The 18,202-nt window shown below is 43.0% G+C and overlaps 1 protein-coding gene across 1 annotated transcript in view; it reads right to left on the reverse strand.

The window, feature by feature from the left end:
• SLC4A3 (solute carrier family 4 member 3) overlaps nucleotides 1–18,202 on the reverse strand; it is a 73,752-nt gene that overhangs the window by 10,344 nt on the left and 45,206 nt on the right. The window contains exons 11-15 of the mRNA XM_077447782.1: nucleotides 16,311–16,505; nucleotides 12,614–12,793; nucleotides 12,440–12,529; nucleotides 11,609–11,775; nucleotides 8,537–8,787 (exon numbers count right to left, since the gene is read on the reverse strand). Coding sequence (XP_077303908.1) covers nucleotides 8,537–8,787; nucleotides 11,609–11,775; nucleotides 12,440–12,529; nucleotides 12,614–12,793; nucleotides 16,311–16,505 — 883 coding nt within the window. The remainder of the gene's footprint in view (nucleotides 1–8,536; nucleotides 8,788–11,608; nucleotides 11,776–12,439; nucleotides 12,530–12,613; nucleotides 12,794–16,310; nucleotides 16,506–18,202) is intronic.

Raw genomic sequence — 18,202 nt, forward strand, 5'->3', positions numbered from 1 at the left:
GCGGGCTCCATCTGAATTTTTTTGTCGGAATTTCCGACACAGAAAGTTTGAAAGCTGAATCTAAAATTTTCCAACAACAAAATCCAATCGTTTAATTTCTGATCGTGTGTAGACAATTCTGACGGACAAAGTGTCACGCATGCACAGAATAAATTACGAGACGAAAGCTATTGGCTACTGGCCTGTTTATACTCCCGTCGTACGTGGTGTACGTCACCGCGTTCAGAACAATCGGATTTTCTGACAACTTTGTGCGACCGTGTGTATGCAAGAGAAGTTAGGGCCAAAATCCGTCAGAAAAAATCAGATGGATTTTGTCGTTGGAAAGTCCAACCGTGTGTACAGGGCAACAACAGTTTACCTAGCCTTCACACTAATACATAACCTACAAAAACACTTATAAGTGGCCCTTAACCTGAACCCTATAACAGTCCATGCACTATTGGATCTAACATTCCTCCATTCACGCACATGGTGCAGATGGACGAATCCCAGTGATGGCCCGCAATGCAGGGGGCCGCCCCCTCTATACATGCGTCCAGCCTCCTCATATATATGCGGGGCAAGATTAGAACCAGAGGCTCTAATAGGCTCCAAAAAAGGGGGGCTCTGCACCCTGAGCCCACCCAGTTGTGTGACAATAGCGAATTGATATTTACTACTGTCTTCCTGATTCTCCTCCCAGACGATCAGGAAGTGGGTCTGGTCCTGAGACCCATCACCAGATTGGCCGAGAGGAGAAGCAATCCTATTGACCCCTAGGAGGAGGAGGCAGGAGACGTATGGTGGAAGCCGCCGTGATGCTAAGGAGGAGATGTAGGGAAGCTGCCGCCCATCGCCCAGAGGATGCGCTGCCCGCAACCTAGATGGGGTAAGTGCAGGGCTGGTGACCAACCAGGGGGGGTGGGGGTGACCTGACTGACAGCCCCCCAAAAATATACCACCAGCTGCCACTGACGGTATTGTGGTATTGTTGTCTGACAGCCGTTGGCGTTGGCTGTCAGAACACCCTGACAGCAGCTGCATTAGATTGCATGCAGCCACTGTTCAGCTGACAAATTTTCTGTGCCTTAGATTTTTCAGCTGGGCTAGCTTAACACTTTAACCCTTAAAGCAATACAGTCACCTGCCCATTGAGGGTAGAGTGACTCCTGATAGCTACAACACAATTATAGTGAGAGAACCATTACGGAGAAAGAAAAACTCCATTTGTTGTTGCCACTATCCCAAATATGTTATGTATTTATAGAAAATAAGTACCCCCTGGTACTATGGGACTTTAAGGGCAAACTTCTGAAGACACAGTATTTTAGAAACATAGAAAAATATATTATTTCATAAAACAGTGTGAGGGTCTGAAACAACACCATACATAACATAGTACAGGATATCCATATATAATATGAGAAAAAGCACTTCTCCTATAGGCTGACGCATTTCGGGAAATTCTGGTAAATCCCTTCTTCAGGGGTATGGAGGAGATTATAGTTGTAGATACTCTGGAATAGAGAAAACAAAGTCTAGACTTCTAGAATACAACAGGGCAAACATTGGGTTAAATATGGAAGCAGCAGCTGAAAAACACATGCACATACCAGTATTCTATTCATGAAATCGAAAGGTTGTTGGGATGAAGCCTGAAACGCGTCGGACTATAGGAGAAGTGATTTTTCTCATATTATATACGGATATCATTTACTATTTTATGTATGGTGTTGTTTCAGACCGTCATACTGTTTTATGAAATAATAAATTTTTCTATGTTTCTAAAATACTGTGTCTTCAAAAATTTGCCCTTAAAGTTCCATAGTACTGGGGGGGTACTTATTTTCTCTAAATACATATGATAGCTACAACACCAGCAAGTAATACTCACCATTTCCTCCCTTGTAGCTTTCCTTCCCCAGGAATACTCCATGAGTAAGCTCCCATGGTGGATGGTGTTGGAACTTACCCAAGTGGATGCTGCCCCCACAGTGTTTGGACCACATGCTCCCCTTTACCTTGAAGCAAGGCTTCCAAGTGGGAAGGCAGTAAGAGAATGTAGATGGGTGGCTATACCTTGCTAAAGTGGGGAGTTATCAGGAGGCACCGTCACTCTGCCCTGAATGGCCAAAATGTCTTTTTAACTCCTGTCTTAATCCCAGTAGGTAAAAAAGGAACTAAACATAGAAGCCAGGCAGAGGGCAAAGGACTAGTCACCAGTATTGCCTGTGGTCTCCCAGCAGCTGGGTCTCTGCATGGAGGCGACCATCTATGTAGAGGCAGAGTTTTACTTCCTCATGTCAGAAACTCCAGCAAAGAGAAGCCTAAGCAGAACAATAGTGGCTCCACTGAATTCCACATCTTAACAGTCAAAGGCAGCAGTGCCATAGGTCTCACACTGCAAATGTACAGCTTTCCTTGTATAGTATAGACATGTTTGTTTGTTTGTTTTTTGTTTGTTTTTTATGTTTAAACTTTATAATCGCTTTAAACAGAACCAGTCTGGAATGGCCATTTATAAAAAAATGTGAACTTTCACTCTCAGAGGTAATTGTGTGTTCTATTATTCGCTCGTATTCTCTGCCCCCTAGAGCAGGTTGGCTGATATATTTCACAACATAATTTTTTAGTGTTGACTGACCTATACCTTTAAGTGCCTGACCACCCATGTTTGTCACTGAGGCCGAGTGCATGGTATTGATAGAATTACTCATCAGAACTAATAAATATCAAATGCTGCTCATAAAACATACATCAATGTGCTTATAAAGGTCAATAAAAGCAATGGCACATAAGTGACATAAAACAACATGCGCTGGTAAAAAAAAAAAAAATCAATGCACACAGTGGCAGTTTTGCCTCAAGGGACAGGAGAGATTGGAGATGGTGCCATGGCTGTCAAGTTTTGAATTAATGATATGCTACCACTAACATTAAACCCCCCTGTGTTATAGCCTCTAGATGTCACTGTTTCCATTGCCATGGGATACATGAAGATCTCTAGCCATGGGCTAAAACTATACAACAAATACAACAGTGCCAACTATAGGTGACATTACATAATACACTCTGTTTAAAAAAACGTAGGCAAAACAATAGACGTCCACGAAAAACTGACTATATACCATAAAAAAACTTTCCACCAGTGATCCAGGCTGATCCGCAAACAATGTTCAAAGAAAAAGCTAAGTATTTTCATAGTGGCATCTTAAAAAAAAAATTGCTGTTTAGGTTTACTGCTGTTGCATATCACTGTAAACCTGGGTTCTGTGGAACGCCAGGGTTCCTCCTAAAGTTGCTAGGGATTCCCCAAGATGTGGCTAATTGATCTCCTGCCTACACTGACCTCCAATACAAGGGGGCAATTTTCCACCGGCCAGCATTATAATGGGCCGCTTCAACACTAACCCCTTATGTTAGCAGACACTACATTTTTAACTGCTTTATTTTCTGTTGTTAATGATATTCATTTCACTTGAAGATTAGATAATAAAAGCAATTTTTCAGGTAGGTAATTAACAATCTGCTCTGACCCCTCGTAGGATGACCACATGTCCCGGATTGCCCGGGACAGTCCCGTATTTAGCAGGTCTATCCCAGGTACCGGGCACCTTCATTGTGGTACAATACAGTGTTCTGGAATGAAACTGACACATCCGATGCAGCCATTCGCGATGACATCATCAGGGCCTTGTTTTCCCGCCTCCCGCTGCTGGCATCACCCCCAGCCGCCGAAGTTTGGCGTGTCTTACAGCCGCGGGGCCCAGAGTGTCCCGACTCCCAGGATGGAAGACCGGACGCTGCCGTGCTCAGTCCTCTTCCTCAGTGTGTTACAGTCTAAGCCCTTGTACACACGGTTGGACATTCCGACAACAAAATCCATCAGATCTTTTTGTCCAAAACTGGTGTTGCATACACACGGTCGGACAAAGTTGTCGGAAAATCCGATCGTTCGTAACGTGATGACGTTATTTCGTTACGACGGGACTACGTTCAGGCTAGTAGCCAATAGCTTTGGTCTAGGAATTTGACCTGGGCATGCGTGGCACTTTGCCCGATCGGAATTCTCTACAAATGATCGGACAAAGTCCGATCGGATCATGACGTCGGAAAATTTTATAGCCCAGCTCTAAAACTTTGTCGGTCGGATATTCCGATGGAAACAGTCCGATGTAGCCCACACATGGTCGGATTATCCGACAACACAGTCCGATCGGACATTTTCCGTCGGAATGTCTGACCGTGTGTACAAGGGCTAACAGACATCTGGTACATTAAGTACTAGAAATTCAATATGGCTGAATTAAGGTTTGTGCCTGTGCATTCACTGCATTGTGCATGGATTTGTACACATTGATTTGTCGTTTGGCTTCAACTTCAATTTTTACTACAGATCCCTCAGGTCATTTTTTATCCTTTTAGCAGTCTAAAGTATGTTTTTTTTTTTTTTTTTTTTAATATGCAACTTTAGTACCTTAGCTAAAAAGAGAATTGTTTAATGTATGTTAGCCCAACATTGAAAGAACAATTACACTCTTTGAATCTAAGTGGCTGCCTGCAACTGCAATGTTAGTGTAGCCAAGTCCCAGGTCCCCTAATGAGAACCTCCAGAGTTAGGGATAGCTGACATCCTTCTATGTAGAGTGGGTTACAAGGAATGGTGGGTGTAATGCAATGTATATTCATGGGCACCAGACACTTCTTGAATGCAAAGAGATTTATTTTCTCTTAAACAGAACTGTGGGAGAGAGGGTTTAGGGCCAGGACACCCTTTAGTAGTTACAATGTTAATTGGCAGACTACGAGACTTCTATAGGTAGACAGCCATGCAGGGAAAGGCACCCAGCTGGATACCACATTTGCATGTGAATACATGCCGTCTCCTATGGCGACAATCTTGAACAGTTCCTAACAAAGGTTACAATTAACTCTTTCACTTCCTCTACAATCTCCTATTGTAGATCTTCACTCAACTGACCTTCCAGTCTCTCTCACTAGACTTGCTGATCCACTGCCACTGGATCTCCTGAGCTCTTCCAATCTTCTCACCCAGTATCTTCCTCAAGCGTCACCCCCGCATCCCTGCTTGGTCCCTAGCTTGGCATCCAAGATACTTCTCAAGCGTCACTCCACTGGCCTGCTCGGTCCCTGGCTTGACACACAAGGTTGCTCTGCAAGCGTCACCTCCGCTGGCTGGGTCCCTGGCTTGACACTTGCTGAAGTTTTCCATTTCTTCACCGTCCCTGGTTGGTGAGAATACTGCTCTGGTACTTGCTTCAGATACAGTGGTCCCTGGTAACAAGGTGGATGGTCCCTTAGTGGCGACCGCTTCCCCTCTACCTCCAACCACAGCTGGTTCGCCAGCCGGCAGAACTGTCACTTTTGGTTGGACTGCAACCCGCAATCCCAGACCTGCTCTGCTCTCCTGTTTCTGGATAGGCCCTTAGACAGCCTAGCAGCCAGATGTCCCTGGGATATGCCTCAGGCTCTGGCCTAGCAGCTCGGGGCAGCACAGCACACGTTCACCTAGACAGCCAACCAGGTGGCACAAAACCCCGATCACCTGACCTCACACAAATAAATAGGCTCTACCAGCAGGCCAAGGGACCCAAGAAGATCCCTGCCCATTGGCTGAGATACCCAATCTATTCCTAATCTGTCCTTGCAATGCCCTTGTCTTATCTAATGCCACCAGATACCCAGCCATCTAGTGACAGAAGAGAGAAGTGCAGCAATTCCAGAATTAGGGTGGAATCAATTGATCCCCTATCAATTGGCCAAGGCAACTATACCTGGCAGGTAAATTTACTAGCAACCCTAACATACATTAAACAAATGCTTTTTCTATGTAAGGCACTTGCATATCAACCCCGCTCTGCTCTCAGCATGGCCACCTGCTGATTGCATTGTAAGCCAAGTGGCATTTTCTAAATAGGTAAAGGGCGGGGCCACCCCCTTGTCACTGACGATGCATGCTGGGGGGGGGGGGGTGTAATGTGGTCACCCTAGTCCTGGGGTCAGATATTCTAGGACAGTGGTTCCCAATCTTAGTGAGACAAGGGCATGATGTTAAATTCTTCCAAAAGCCTTCTAAGCCTCACAAAGTAAAAACTATGTATTGAAATCCTGGAAGGCTCTGGATAGGGTTGAGGGTCACTGTGGGGGGAAGAGCACTCTGGAGGGGGTGAGGGGACTCTGCAGCTGACTTGATTACCTGTAGGTTTCTGGAGGAAGATGGTAGCAAATATGGTGACTAGGGTGTTTGGAGCGGGCTGAGGGTCTCTCCGAGGGGCTTGAGGTTTTTTGGGGGCATTGTGGGGAATGAAGGGGGCTGGGGTGCACTATAGGAGGTTGAGGGGCACTGTGGGACACTGTTGGAGGTTGGGAGCATTATGGAATTCTGGAAACCTGTGCAGCAAGCTAGGGGAGGGAAGAGGGCACTGTGGGGCCTGGGGACACTGTAGAAGGTTAAGGGGCACTGGCTGCTGTTCTCTATGGGAGGTTAGGTGGCATTGTAAGAGGTTAGGGGAGCTGTAGCTGGCTGTGGAGCCACTATGGCCTGGTGGCTGAGAATCACTGCTGTAGGACAACACATTCCTTATTCTCAACAACTTACTGAGCTCGCTATTTTACATGGGCTGCAGGTATAGTGATTTTTAGCAAGGGTACCTCGAGACATAAAAATTATTTCCTGGATTCCTTAGGGCAGTGGTTATCAACCCAGTCCTCAGGACCCACTAACAGGCCAGGTTTTATGTATTACCTTTGGGAGATGCAGACTAGAATACTGCAATCACTGAGCAGCAAATTATATCACCTGTGATTTATTTCAGTTATCTTGCAAACCTGGCCTGTTAGTGGGCCCTGAGGATGGGCTTGATGACCACTGCCTTAGGGGATAAAAGAGATTGAGAAAAGCTGTTTTTAAGTAAGAGAAGACAGGATATGCTGATATCAACCAATTAAAACCAAAAAAAGCCCTCCAATAAGGGGCATATAGGAATTATTTGCATGGCTCTGCCTACTATCCTAACAATATTAATGAATCTCATATTTTTGGGATTTATAGGACATGCAATTTCTGTTTTAAAGTGGAACTATGGACAAAATAAAAAATGGCATCTATGATGCAGTCTGTCGTTAATGTTAGCACAACAGTTTTTGTTTTTCTAAGGTCCCCCCTAACATGTGTCGCACCCTCCTAGATAGGTGCTGACTCACTGTGTTGAGTGGAACTGGGTGTGTTTTTGTTAGGTACATTTAGTTTGCCTCACTGTAGGTAAGAGCAGAAGATCCCAGGAGCCACATATCAGAACAAGACCTGCTGTGTGTAGGCAAGTGGCAGTCTCCGCCTGGATCCCTGCCAGGCCATGCTCCCAACAGTTTCACTTCCATTTTATCCATTCTATGCCCATAAGTAAGCTCCAGTGGGAAGAGGGAAACTCGTTGGAGCGTGGCCTGGCATGGGTCCAGGCTGACACTGCCACTTGTCTACACACAGCGTGTCTGATGTGATCCCGGGATCTTCTGCTCTTATCTGTCTTTGTCTGGAGCGTAGGTGGGCTGCTTCCCAGCCAACACTCAAAGCAGCAGGCACAGGACTACCCTTCCTAGCAGTCTGAGCAGCTCACATACATACCATGGGTTTGCCTCACCATAACCAGTGCACTTGTCTCTAATTAGGTTGGTTCAGTGGTTTCAGCTGCTGTTAGTCTTACTGTCTCCTCTGCGTTCCAGAGAGCTGTAGAATTCTCTGGAACATAGGTGTGGAGCTATGCAGATGGCAGTATGAATATTTATATAGCCCTGGCCAATCCTAGGAAGGGTGTCCCTGAAGGCTGCTAGGAGTCTGCATAAATACTCTGAGACACTGAGCTTCTGGGTCTATTCCTGCAGATGATCAGTCCAGCCTGGGGGGCGCTGAATGAAATGGCGGCAGCAGCACCAGAGAGCCGATTGAAAAATCGTCTGGGGTGTCAACATTGTGGAATCTCTGGACAGGTAAGTGTCCTAATATTAAAAGTCAGCAGCTACGGTATTTGTAGCTGCTGACTTTACATTTTTTGATGGGGGGACTGGAGCTCCTCTTTAAGTAAATCAACTCAACTCAAACTGAAACGTTACAGGCAGCTACAGCAACAGTTTTTTTTTTTTCCTTTCTTTGGAAAACCCAGTAGATCAAAGCAGACTGTTGGAAGCACCCCTGGCAGTGTTATATGGTTTGGCCCAACCCCTGTATCTGTCACTTTTACTGGACAGTTTGGTCTGCATTTAAATGTGGAGGAAAATGTGAATAAAAGCATGTGGAACAAAAAGAAAGAGATTCATACATTATTTTGAATATTATCATTGCAATATTCCCACATAGCCACAGTTACCAGAACATGCTATGTTTTTCTATTGAGCCACTGAGGAACAAACCCAAGTGAAAGCCACCACCTTTATGTAGGCACCTTTCCTTCCTACTTTCCAAAATAAAACATTTTAAAAATAAAAAATCATTTTTGTCTACTCAGCACCCAGAACTGTCATTCATGCACTGTGCCCTCACCCACGAGAATGGAGATCAGCACTCCGGTCACCCTTTGCTCTTTAACCTCAGAGATTCGTGGTCTTTCTCCCGGTGCTGTTTTACTCATCAGGGTTAAGGCGTTGACATGAGTGACGGACCGCACCGTGGTCGCCGTCAGCCAAGGAAGTCCGAAAAGGGCGCAAAGACCACCCAGAGTGCCAATGAGGAGCAAATCCAAATGAAAGCCGCTGCCTTTCTGTAGGCACCTTTCCTTCCGACTGACAATCAGGCTGCGATAGAATCAAGAAAATAAAAAAGTATCATAATTATTAGCACTAGCAGTAGAAGTGGTAGCAGGACAGAAATAATAGTAGTGGGGTTAGAATTCATGGTACATTTCAGCTTATGTGGAACAGATTCCATTGTTATTTTAATTATCATTAGCAGTAGTAGTAGTGGGTACCATACTAATAACACCATCATTATTAGACATGTGAAATTCGTTTTGTTCCAAATTAGTTTTTTAACGAATTTCGACAAATTCTTAAATTTGTAAATTTCCAAATTGACGATATGCCCATTTAACAAATATTTCCGAATATTTGTAAATTTGGATATTCGAAAATTAAAATTTTTCAAATTTCGAGCTTTCGAATTTATGAAATTACAAATTTACAAAATGTGAAAATTCACAAATTTGGAAATTTTAAATTTCGAAAATAAAAGGATATTAAAAAGAAGAACGAAAATGTAAAAATCTGAAATAAGTTTAGAATTTTCTGAAATAACGAATGCCATATCTGAACGAATGGAACATAATGAATTAATAATAATAAATAACAATAATAATAAAACCTTTTTATTATTATTATTAATTATTAATTTGTTCCATTCCATTTGTTTAGATGCGACATTCATTATTTTGGATAATTCGTAACTTCAGATACATTTAGCCAAAATTGAAAGGAAATTCCAATAACTATAATTTAATAGTTATTATTAGTTAGTTATTATTTTGAACTTCCGGATTTCGGATTTTCGAATTTTCAAATTTCCAAATCTCTGAATTTTCAACTTCCCTGGTTTCGGATTTTCGGATTTTCGAATTTTCCGGATTTCGGATTTTTGAGTGTTTGAATTTACGAATGTACAAATTTTCACATTTCCGGGCTTCGGATTTTTCAAATCTACAAAATTAAGGATTTTGATCATAACGAATGACCCGAAAAACCCCCCCAAAAAAAAGATATATAAAACAAAATCGATAACGAAATAAATTTTTAGCAGTGCATATGTCTAATCCTTATGACATCTTTGGCATGCCCTTGCTGACCTGATGATCACATGGCTTGGTTGATAAACAAAACCCATGTGATCACATATACTCAGCAGTGTGGTTTAACTTCCCAGCATCTACTAAACACCAAAATACCTGTTTTGGGAGGGAAGAATTTTTTTAACTAAATATCTATTTTATAACAGGCATATTAATCAATATTTGTCAGAAATTTCCAGAAAAAGAGGAGAATATGGTGGTGCGTTTAGTGTGCGGTCTCCTAATTGGCAAGATACAAGGGGTGCAAAACAATACAGGGGTACTTTTCTACAGTACTAATCCCTAAAAAGTGATTTATTTTTATTTTAAGTGATTTATTTTTAATTAGGTAAGTGTCCTAAGTTATCCTTCACAGTCCGACACACTGGGGAATTTCCAAATGAGAATTTTCCCCCAAACATGGCTGATTAAAGTGGTTGAAAAGGCAGAAGGTATTTTACCTTTTTGCATTCTCTGCATTAGAGTAAAAAACCTTCTGCGTTCAGCTCCCCCTAAATACTTATCTAAGCCCGATCTCAATCCAACGCTGTGCCCAGAGCAGCGGCTCTCCTCTCTCTCCCTCTTTGCTGGACATAGAGACAGCAGAGGGAACCATTGGCTCCTGCTGCTGTCAATCAAACCCTGTGAGGAGGGGGCGGGGCTGAGCTGTGCTGCGCTGTGTGTATCAATAGACACACAGAGCCCAGATCGTGATCGGACCGCACGAGTGCCCCCATAGCAAGTGGCTTGCTATGGGGGCACTAGGAAGGAGGGAATAGCCAAGAGCACTGTCGGGGTACCCAGAAGAGAAGGATTGGGGCTGCTCTGTGCAAAACCATTGCCCAGAGCAGGAAAGCCTAACATGTTGGTCTAAATCTTGGCAAAATCTCCCCATGTTTGAGGTGCCATTAAGAAATATTGGCATGGCAAATGCATTCCATGTTTTGCCACGATTCTAGAATCACAGGCAGAATCGTGTTGATTCCATCTGTGATTCAGAACAGTAAGGTCTAAATGGAGCCCAATAATCACTTTAAAGCTGAACTTTTGGCATAAAAACTTATATTAAAGTGGTTCTAAAGCCTCAAGTTTTTTTTACCTTAATGTATTCTATGCTTTAAGGTAAAAAACCTTCTGTGTTGCAGGATCCTTCCAGCCCTCACCCCCTTTTTCTTACTTGAGCCTGTTACAATTAAGTGATGTGCACAAAAGCATTGGCTCTCGCTACTGTCTCTCTCCTTATTGAGCAGATTGATTGGCTTCCACTGCTGTCAATTAAATGCTGTAACAAGGGAGCGGGGGGCTGGGCCGAGCCGCCCGTTCTGTGTCAATAGATGCTGACAGGGCAGCTCGGTAGTGAGCGTGCACGAGTGCCCCCATATCAGTGGCGGCACTTGCCGAAGAGGAGGGGCCTGGAGCGCCGAGTTCTCCAACAGCTGCCAGTGCACATGCAGCTGTTGGAGAACTCAGCGAGTTTTCAAAAAAAGTTAGTGAGGTGCCCAGCAGGTCCTTCCCACTACAGGGTGCCTGCAGAAAACTACAGGAGGGGGGCGGAGACAAGACCAGTCACCCTGCACAAGGAGAGAGAGCAGCAGTGAGTGCTCTTTATTACAGGAAGTTAAAGATTCACACTGGATTCCTGCACAGATCTGTAAGAAATACACAAAGCTCACCAAGATTCAAGAAGAATACACACTCTTGTATTTAGACAATATTTGATTATCCTGGAGTTTGCCTTTAGGAAAAGTGAGCACAGGTTTGTGGAGTATATAAATCTTCAGCACCATCCTACTCACGTAGTGATCTGAGTCTCCATGAAGATAAGAATGAACACCAGAAGAGCCGGGATAGCTGATGCAAACATCATCCAGAGTGGAAACGGACCAGATGTCCCCATGGGATGGATAAACCACCCGCGTTTTCCAGGAGAGGTGACGGACAGGCCTGAAGGAACATTCAATTTCTAGAACAAGAGAATGGAAATAGTTTCTTTCCACATAAAAAAGAGAGGCAAATACATTGGCGTAACCCTCATCAACCAACTGAGGTTTAACGTTCCTTCTCTAAGCAGAAACCTGAATTTAGTTGTCTGCTGTAAGTGGTCACCACTTTTCATAAATATGCCCCATGTGTAGAGCTGAATGCCTGCTGTAATCATGATAAAGTCAACCTTAACTGCACCTTATGCACAGCCCAGCTCATAGAAACCTCAGTAGAGAAGTGCATGCAGGGAAAATTGCTTTTTTTTTCATGTATAGCCCTTCCCACAACACATCAAAATTAGGCAAAAATTGCAAAAAATAAATAATTTTTGGAAACATATATTCTTTTTTTTTTTTCATTTTCTTGGCCGAACAAATGAAGACTCTCTCTAGGCCCATTTACACGTGGTACCTATACTGCAAGATGTAACATCTATTGCTGCATTGCAAGGGCATTCATTTTGATTGTTAATGTGTTGTGTTGGCAAAAATGGTGCATGCCCAAATTTTGGCATGTTGAGGTGCATGGGCAGCTCTTTCATTGCAATGGTTTGCCTTAATGCGACGCACATTAATGCGCAAAATAACGCATATTAACTCACCACAAAATTGTAAATGGGTTCTAAAGAATTTAAAAGCACATACCTGTGTGTAGGTGTCAGTTATTGTGTAATCAATTAGGACCATAACTAGGATAGATATTGGAATCCCAAAATCTCCAATCACTCGTCGAGCCTGAGCAAAGAAAAAAGAGAGAGCGAGACAGCTGGGATATGAAGAGGACCTGTATACCGCACTGTCACCAACCCTCTATCTCACCTTTCCTCCAAGGAACCGGCTGTTTTTGAATTTGCGCAAGAAAAAGGCGATGAGGAAAGTTCCTGACATTAGAATAAGGGAGAGTAAAGCGGTGTTCGGTTGCATCCGGGGTCCCAGCGCTGCTCGACCTCCAGACCCACCAGAAGGGTACGTCCTGAGCAATGGGTGGTCTGCAAACACCTAGAGCAACACAGTTAGCTCTAAACATGAAAATTTCCTGTCCTTTCCTGCAGAAATATGTCTAAAATATCAAATGCCTCCTATATTCATTAACAAGATGCTATGATACTACTAACTGCTACAGGTTGCTCTATCATTTATTAAATATTAGAGTGGTAGTTTAAGGAGAATCAGTCAGGACTTGATTTATGCAGGAGTCAAAATGTTTTAACCTTGAAGATTTTGAATGTAAGACTATGCCCTAAAAAACAAAGTTTCTAGGATGTATCCCTTATATACTGCCTCCACTCTCCCTTCCGCTATTGCCGGCTGTCAAAATGACAGCCTGGAATTGCTTTGTATTACACAGCAGGAGCGGCTGTCAAAATGCAGCTGTTCCTGTGTGAAATGAAACTTGCAGATAGTCTGCGAGTGTCATTGAGTAAATACAGTGAGATAATGGATTGTTTCCTTGTATTTACTTTCATACACACAGTATGAATCTGTGCCTTTTTACATTTTTTTGTTTGATTGCTCTTTTTTCCCCACAGTTTATTCCTGGCCCTGCTCCCTGCTGCCATTCTCACCTATATGAGAATGATGTGTCCCTGCTGTCACAACCTCTTGGGATTCCACGTCACTTATCCCAGAAGGCTGCAGGAGTAGGGAATGACAGCACCCAGTGGGCGGAGCTCCACATGTCATTGGAGGCCAACTGCCTGAATGCGGAAGAGACAGCGGCTTCTGATGACTGAGGAGTACCAAGATGGTGGCACGTGACCCTGCTGCACCTGATCAGCGGATTACAGCAAGGCAAAACTGGATCCACTGGCCAGTTGAGTATCTGAATTGAGGACACACTTGGATAGCAAATAAGTGGGGATTAAAAAAACCACCAAGGAGCCAGGAGAATTAAACTTTAACCTCCTATTATAGAAACATAGAAAAGTGACAGCAAAAAAAAAAAAAGATTGAGTGGTCCATCGGGTCTTCCCGTTTTCCTGTTTTTTTATTTTTTTGTTATACATGTTTTGTATTTTGTTTTTTGTTTTTTATAGATCTATGTTTGTCCCAAGCATGTTTAAAGCCATTTACTGTTGACTAGCTCTGCTGGTAGTTTATTGCAAGCAACAACCCTTTCAGTATTAAATAATTCTCTAAGATTTTGAACTTTCCTCCAGTTTGAGGTAGAGTCCGTGTGTTCTTGATTTTGGTTTCATATTGAAAATACTTCCCTTCTGAACCTTATTCACCTCCTTGATGTATTATATGTATAAAGGTTTCAATCACGTCACCCCTTTCCCAAAGTAACAAACAAAATAAATACAAAGGCAAAATAAATATTAAAGGTGTTGTAAACCCTCGTGTTTTTTTCACCTTAATGCTTCCTATGCATTAAGGTGAAAAAAACACGAGGGTTTACAACCCCTTTAATATTTATTTTGCCTTTGTATTTATTTTGTTTGTTACTTATTTCAGTGTTGTATAAAAAGAAAATGCAAAAATTGAAAAAAAAACAAAAAACAAATTGCTTTGGTTCAAGTAGTTAAAGAAGAATTCCAGCAAAATGGTTTCCCCCTGAGTATAAAGGATTAGAGCTTCTGTCTGTTTTTTTACAAATGTCTCTCCTTCACTGTTAAAGTGGTAATAAACTCTATTCTACCACTAATGCCGCATACACACGACCAGACTTTTTGGACAGCAAAGGTCCGACGGAACGAGTCCGTCGGACAATTCGATCTTGTGTGGGCTCCATCGGACCTTTGCTTGCCAAAAATCATGTTTTAAATTTAAAGTACATGTTTTAAATTTTTCCACTTGAACTCCGCCGGACCGAGAAATCCGTTCGTGTGTATGCTAGTCTGACGGACAAAAACCAACGCTAGGGAAGCTATTGGCTACTGGCTATGAACTTCCTTATTCTAGTCCGGTCATACGTCATCACGTTCGAATCCGTCTGACTTTGGTGTGATTGTGTGTGGCCAAGTCCGTTCATTCGGAAAGTCAGTCGGAACTCCGCCGAAAGTCCGTCGGAAAGACCGTCGGGCCTAGTCCCTCGAAAAGTCTGGTCGTGTGTACGCAGCATAAGGCTTACCTGTAGATACTGTGAATCTCTCCTAAACTTGCACTGTTTAGGAGATATTCAGAGTGCATGCAGCCGGTGATGTTACCATGCACTCTGAAGGTCCAGCATACAGTGCCAGACCTTCAGAGCCTGTGCCATTAACAGCACATGCGGAGGAGTGACATCATCGTGCCCCCGGCCACTCATGTAACCTGAGGATGCGAACCCGGAAAGGAAGACCGGGGGAAGTTGTCAGCCCTCTCAGCGGTGACAGTGCATTGCTGGAGGGCTTCATTCTAAAGTAAATCTCTCATAATGTGCTAGTACGTGATGCTTACTAGCATATTATGGCATTGCCTTGCAGGGCATATTTTTTTCCCATTAACTGTGGTTTACTATCGCTTTAATCCCAGTAATCACAGGGAAAGTGTAAAGAAATTTACCCAAAAGCAGCCATACCTACCCTTTACCTTATCCACTACCCTAAGAAAGGTGCTATATGGGTTCCTGCTGGGGACCTCTGTTCTTGCTTCCTGGAACAGGTGGCACCAGTAACCACAAGTGAATGTCTCGGGAAATCTTCTAAATTATACCCACGATTATACCTATTCCCCAATTTAACCGAAACGTAAAAAACATTTTTAATTTAGACTTCTACTTTAATTATTATAACAGTGCGGTCTTACTTAATAAAGATCTTATATCCCCTTATTTAGCTTTAGTTGCTTTGCCAGTGCCTGACACTTCAAAAAGAATGTTGGGGGTCAGAGGTCATCTCAAGTTTGACTTTTGCTGCCTGTCAACTGCTTGACCTTAGACCCCCTTGCACACGGGTGTCATAATTTACTGATGTTTACTCAATAACTTGTGACACCGGTGTGCAAGGGACCAAAAACCGTGTGTTAAGACCTGAGTAATGTTGAGTATAGGCGAGTAAATGTGACATTTTCTATTTTTGGTTTACTGCTCTGTCAACGCTGTATTACTGACCTTTATTCAGCTGTGTGCAATGTCCCATAGACAACAATGCATCTCATTTCAGATCAGTAAAAAAAACTCAGCATTTTTTACTCCTGTGTGCAACAGGCCTAATACTGCACATTAAAAGTTTGGAACAGTGAGAATGATTCACTAAAGGAGTTTAAAATGGTCACTCAAAAAAGAGTGAAAATTATTTTCGATTATCCAATTATGTGAAAAGAAAATTTCTATTTTCTCATCTGTATAAAATTGGATAATCAAACTGAATTTTCACTTCTTTTTTTTTTTTCAGTAAGCATTCTCAACTTCTTTAGTGAATCAGCCTCACTGTGGGATCAGGCCATTTAAAGACCAGTCATTTTAATACCACAGGGCATCCAGACCCTCTGATTATTTCTGGGATCACTGAGATAATCTCCTGGATAAGCCATTTTTTTCACTAAATAACATTTTACATATATCCTAGATAAAAAAAAAATACTGAATACTTACCCTATACAGCTTGTAGAAGGTCTCATTGATGAAGATGAGGGAGATGAGAAAGGCGAAGATCTCCTGGGTGAAGGGTGAGATGTAGCGCACCAAGAAGCTCCCCTCTGCGGCCACCATAACCAGGACAAACAGGACCAGCCAGAAGCCAATCCAGACCCTTCCCGTCAGGTACTCGATGTCCTGCACCTGGCAGAACTGGCAGAGAGAATACAGATTATCTAAATGGAGGCCTAGGGTTTACCCAATTGCTAAGGACATACAACATGTATAAAAATAATTCTAACACCAGTATTGTTTTCTTACTTGGGACTCCAAATGGGTAAGTGGTTTGGAGGCCTGTTTTGGAGGTTTTGAATAATATTCATTCTATTATTCATTCTATTATCTATGCCCCTTCCCAATCAATGACACCACTAAGTTTATAATTCACTCCCTGGTCATCTCTCACTTCGACTACAGGAACTCTCTCCTCATTGGATTACCTTTACATAGGCTCATCTTCAGTCCATCATGAATGTTGCTGCCAGACCTTACCAACCATTCAGTGTCTGCTACTCCTCTCTGCCAATCCCTCCACTGGCTTCCGCTCACCCAACAAATTTAATTCAAAATACTAACAAAAACTTACAAAGCCATCCACAACTCAGCCCCCAGGTACATCACTGTGACAGAGGCTTTTGGAGGGGACTGAATGCTACCGACTATGGGCCCTGGCATTTGAGGGAGCTACAAGCATTTAGGAAGATATTCTGTTATGTAATGCAAAAGGACATTATTAAGGAGGCCATGGTGGTCTCTGCCAGCTTGGGGTGGTTTGTATATTGTCTCAATTTGTTGTGTACTCTTTACTGAGTCGTCTGGGTTGTGGCTGTATTCCAATGTTCTATTGTGTCTGTCTGCCTTGGATATTATGGGATGTGTATGTAGATTAGCTGTGAGATTGGTGGGGTCGAATTCCTCCAACAGCTCTCACTGCTGAATGGACAGTCTACCCCGCCCAGAATGCAAAGGGAGGGATTGTCCAGAGTATTACCTGTGTACATGTGTTTTCAATAAACAGTCCATGTTCAGCAACCAAACGAGTATTGTCTTGTTTGTTGTTATCAGCCGTTGGAATATCTGATATCTAGATTCAGACCTGGTGGAAGCGGTATATGATGAAAGCACTCGAACGGAGTGTGGGACGTTTCGTTAAAATCACTAACCTGATCTCAAAATACCAATCTAACTCTAATTCCTCCCAAAGACCTCCTTCTCTTTAGCTCCCTTGTCACCTCCTCCTATGCTGGCCTCCAGGACTTTTCCTGAGCCTCTCCCAGCCTATTGTGTCCCCAGATTGTAAGTTCTAATGAGAAGAGTCTTCTGCTTCCTCCTGTATTGATTTGTATCGTAACTGTACTGTCTCCCTTTATGTTGTAAAGCGCTGTGCAAAGTGTTGCAACTACATGGCAAATGATGTAGAAAAATTTAAAATAATGCATTTGGGTGGCAAAAATATGGAGGTAATCTAAACACTGGGGGGAGAACCTCTGGGGGAATCTAGGATGGAAAAGGACCTGGGGGTCCTAGTAATTGATAGGCTCAGGAATGGCATGCAATGCCAAGCTATTTCTAACAAAGCAAACAGAATATTGGCATGCATTAAAAAGGGGATCCACACCAGAAATAAAGCGATAATTCTCCCACTCTACAAGACTCTGGTCCGGCCGCACCTAGAGTATGCTGTCCAGTTCTGGGCACCAGTCCTCAGAAAGGATGTACTGGAAATAGAGCGAGTACAAAGAAGGGCAACAAAGCTAATAAAGGGTCTGGAGGATATTAGTTATGAGGAAAGGTTGTGAGCACTGAACTTATTCTCTCTGGAGAAGAGACGCTTGAGAGGGGATATGATT

This window comes from Lithobates pipiens, unplaced genomic scaffold (assembly GCF_037356315.1).
Source record: "Lithobates pipiens isolate NorthernLeopardFrog02 unplaced genomic scaffold, aLitPip1_a1.2 Scaffold_22, whole genome shotgun sequence".
In the NCBI taxonomy this organism is placed as follows: domain Eukaryota; kingdom Metazoa; phylum Chordata; class Amphibia; order Anura; family Ranidae; genus Lithobates; species Lithobates pipiens.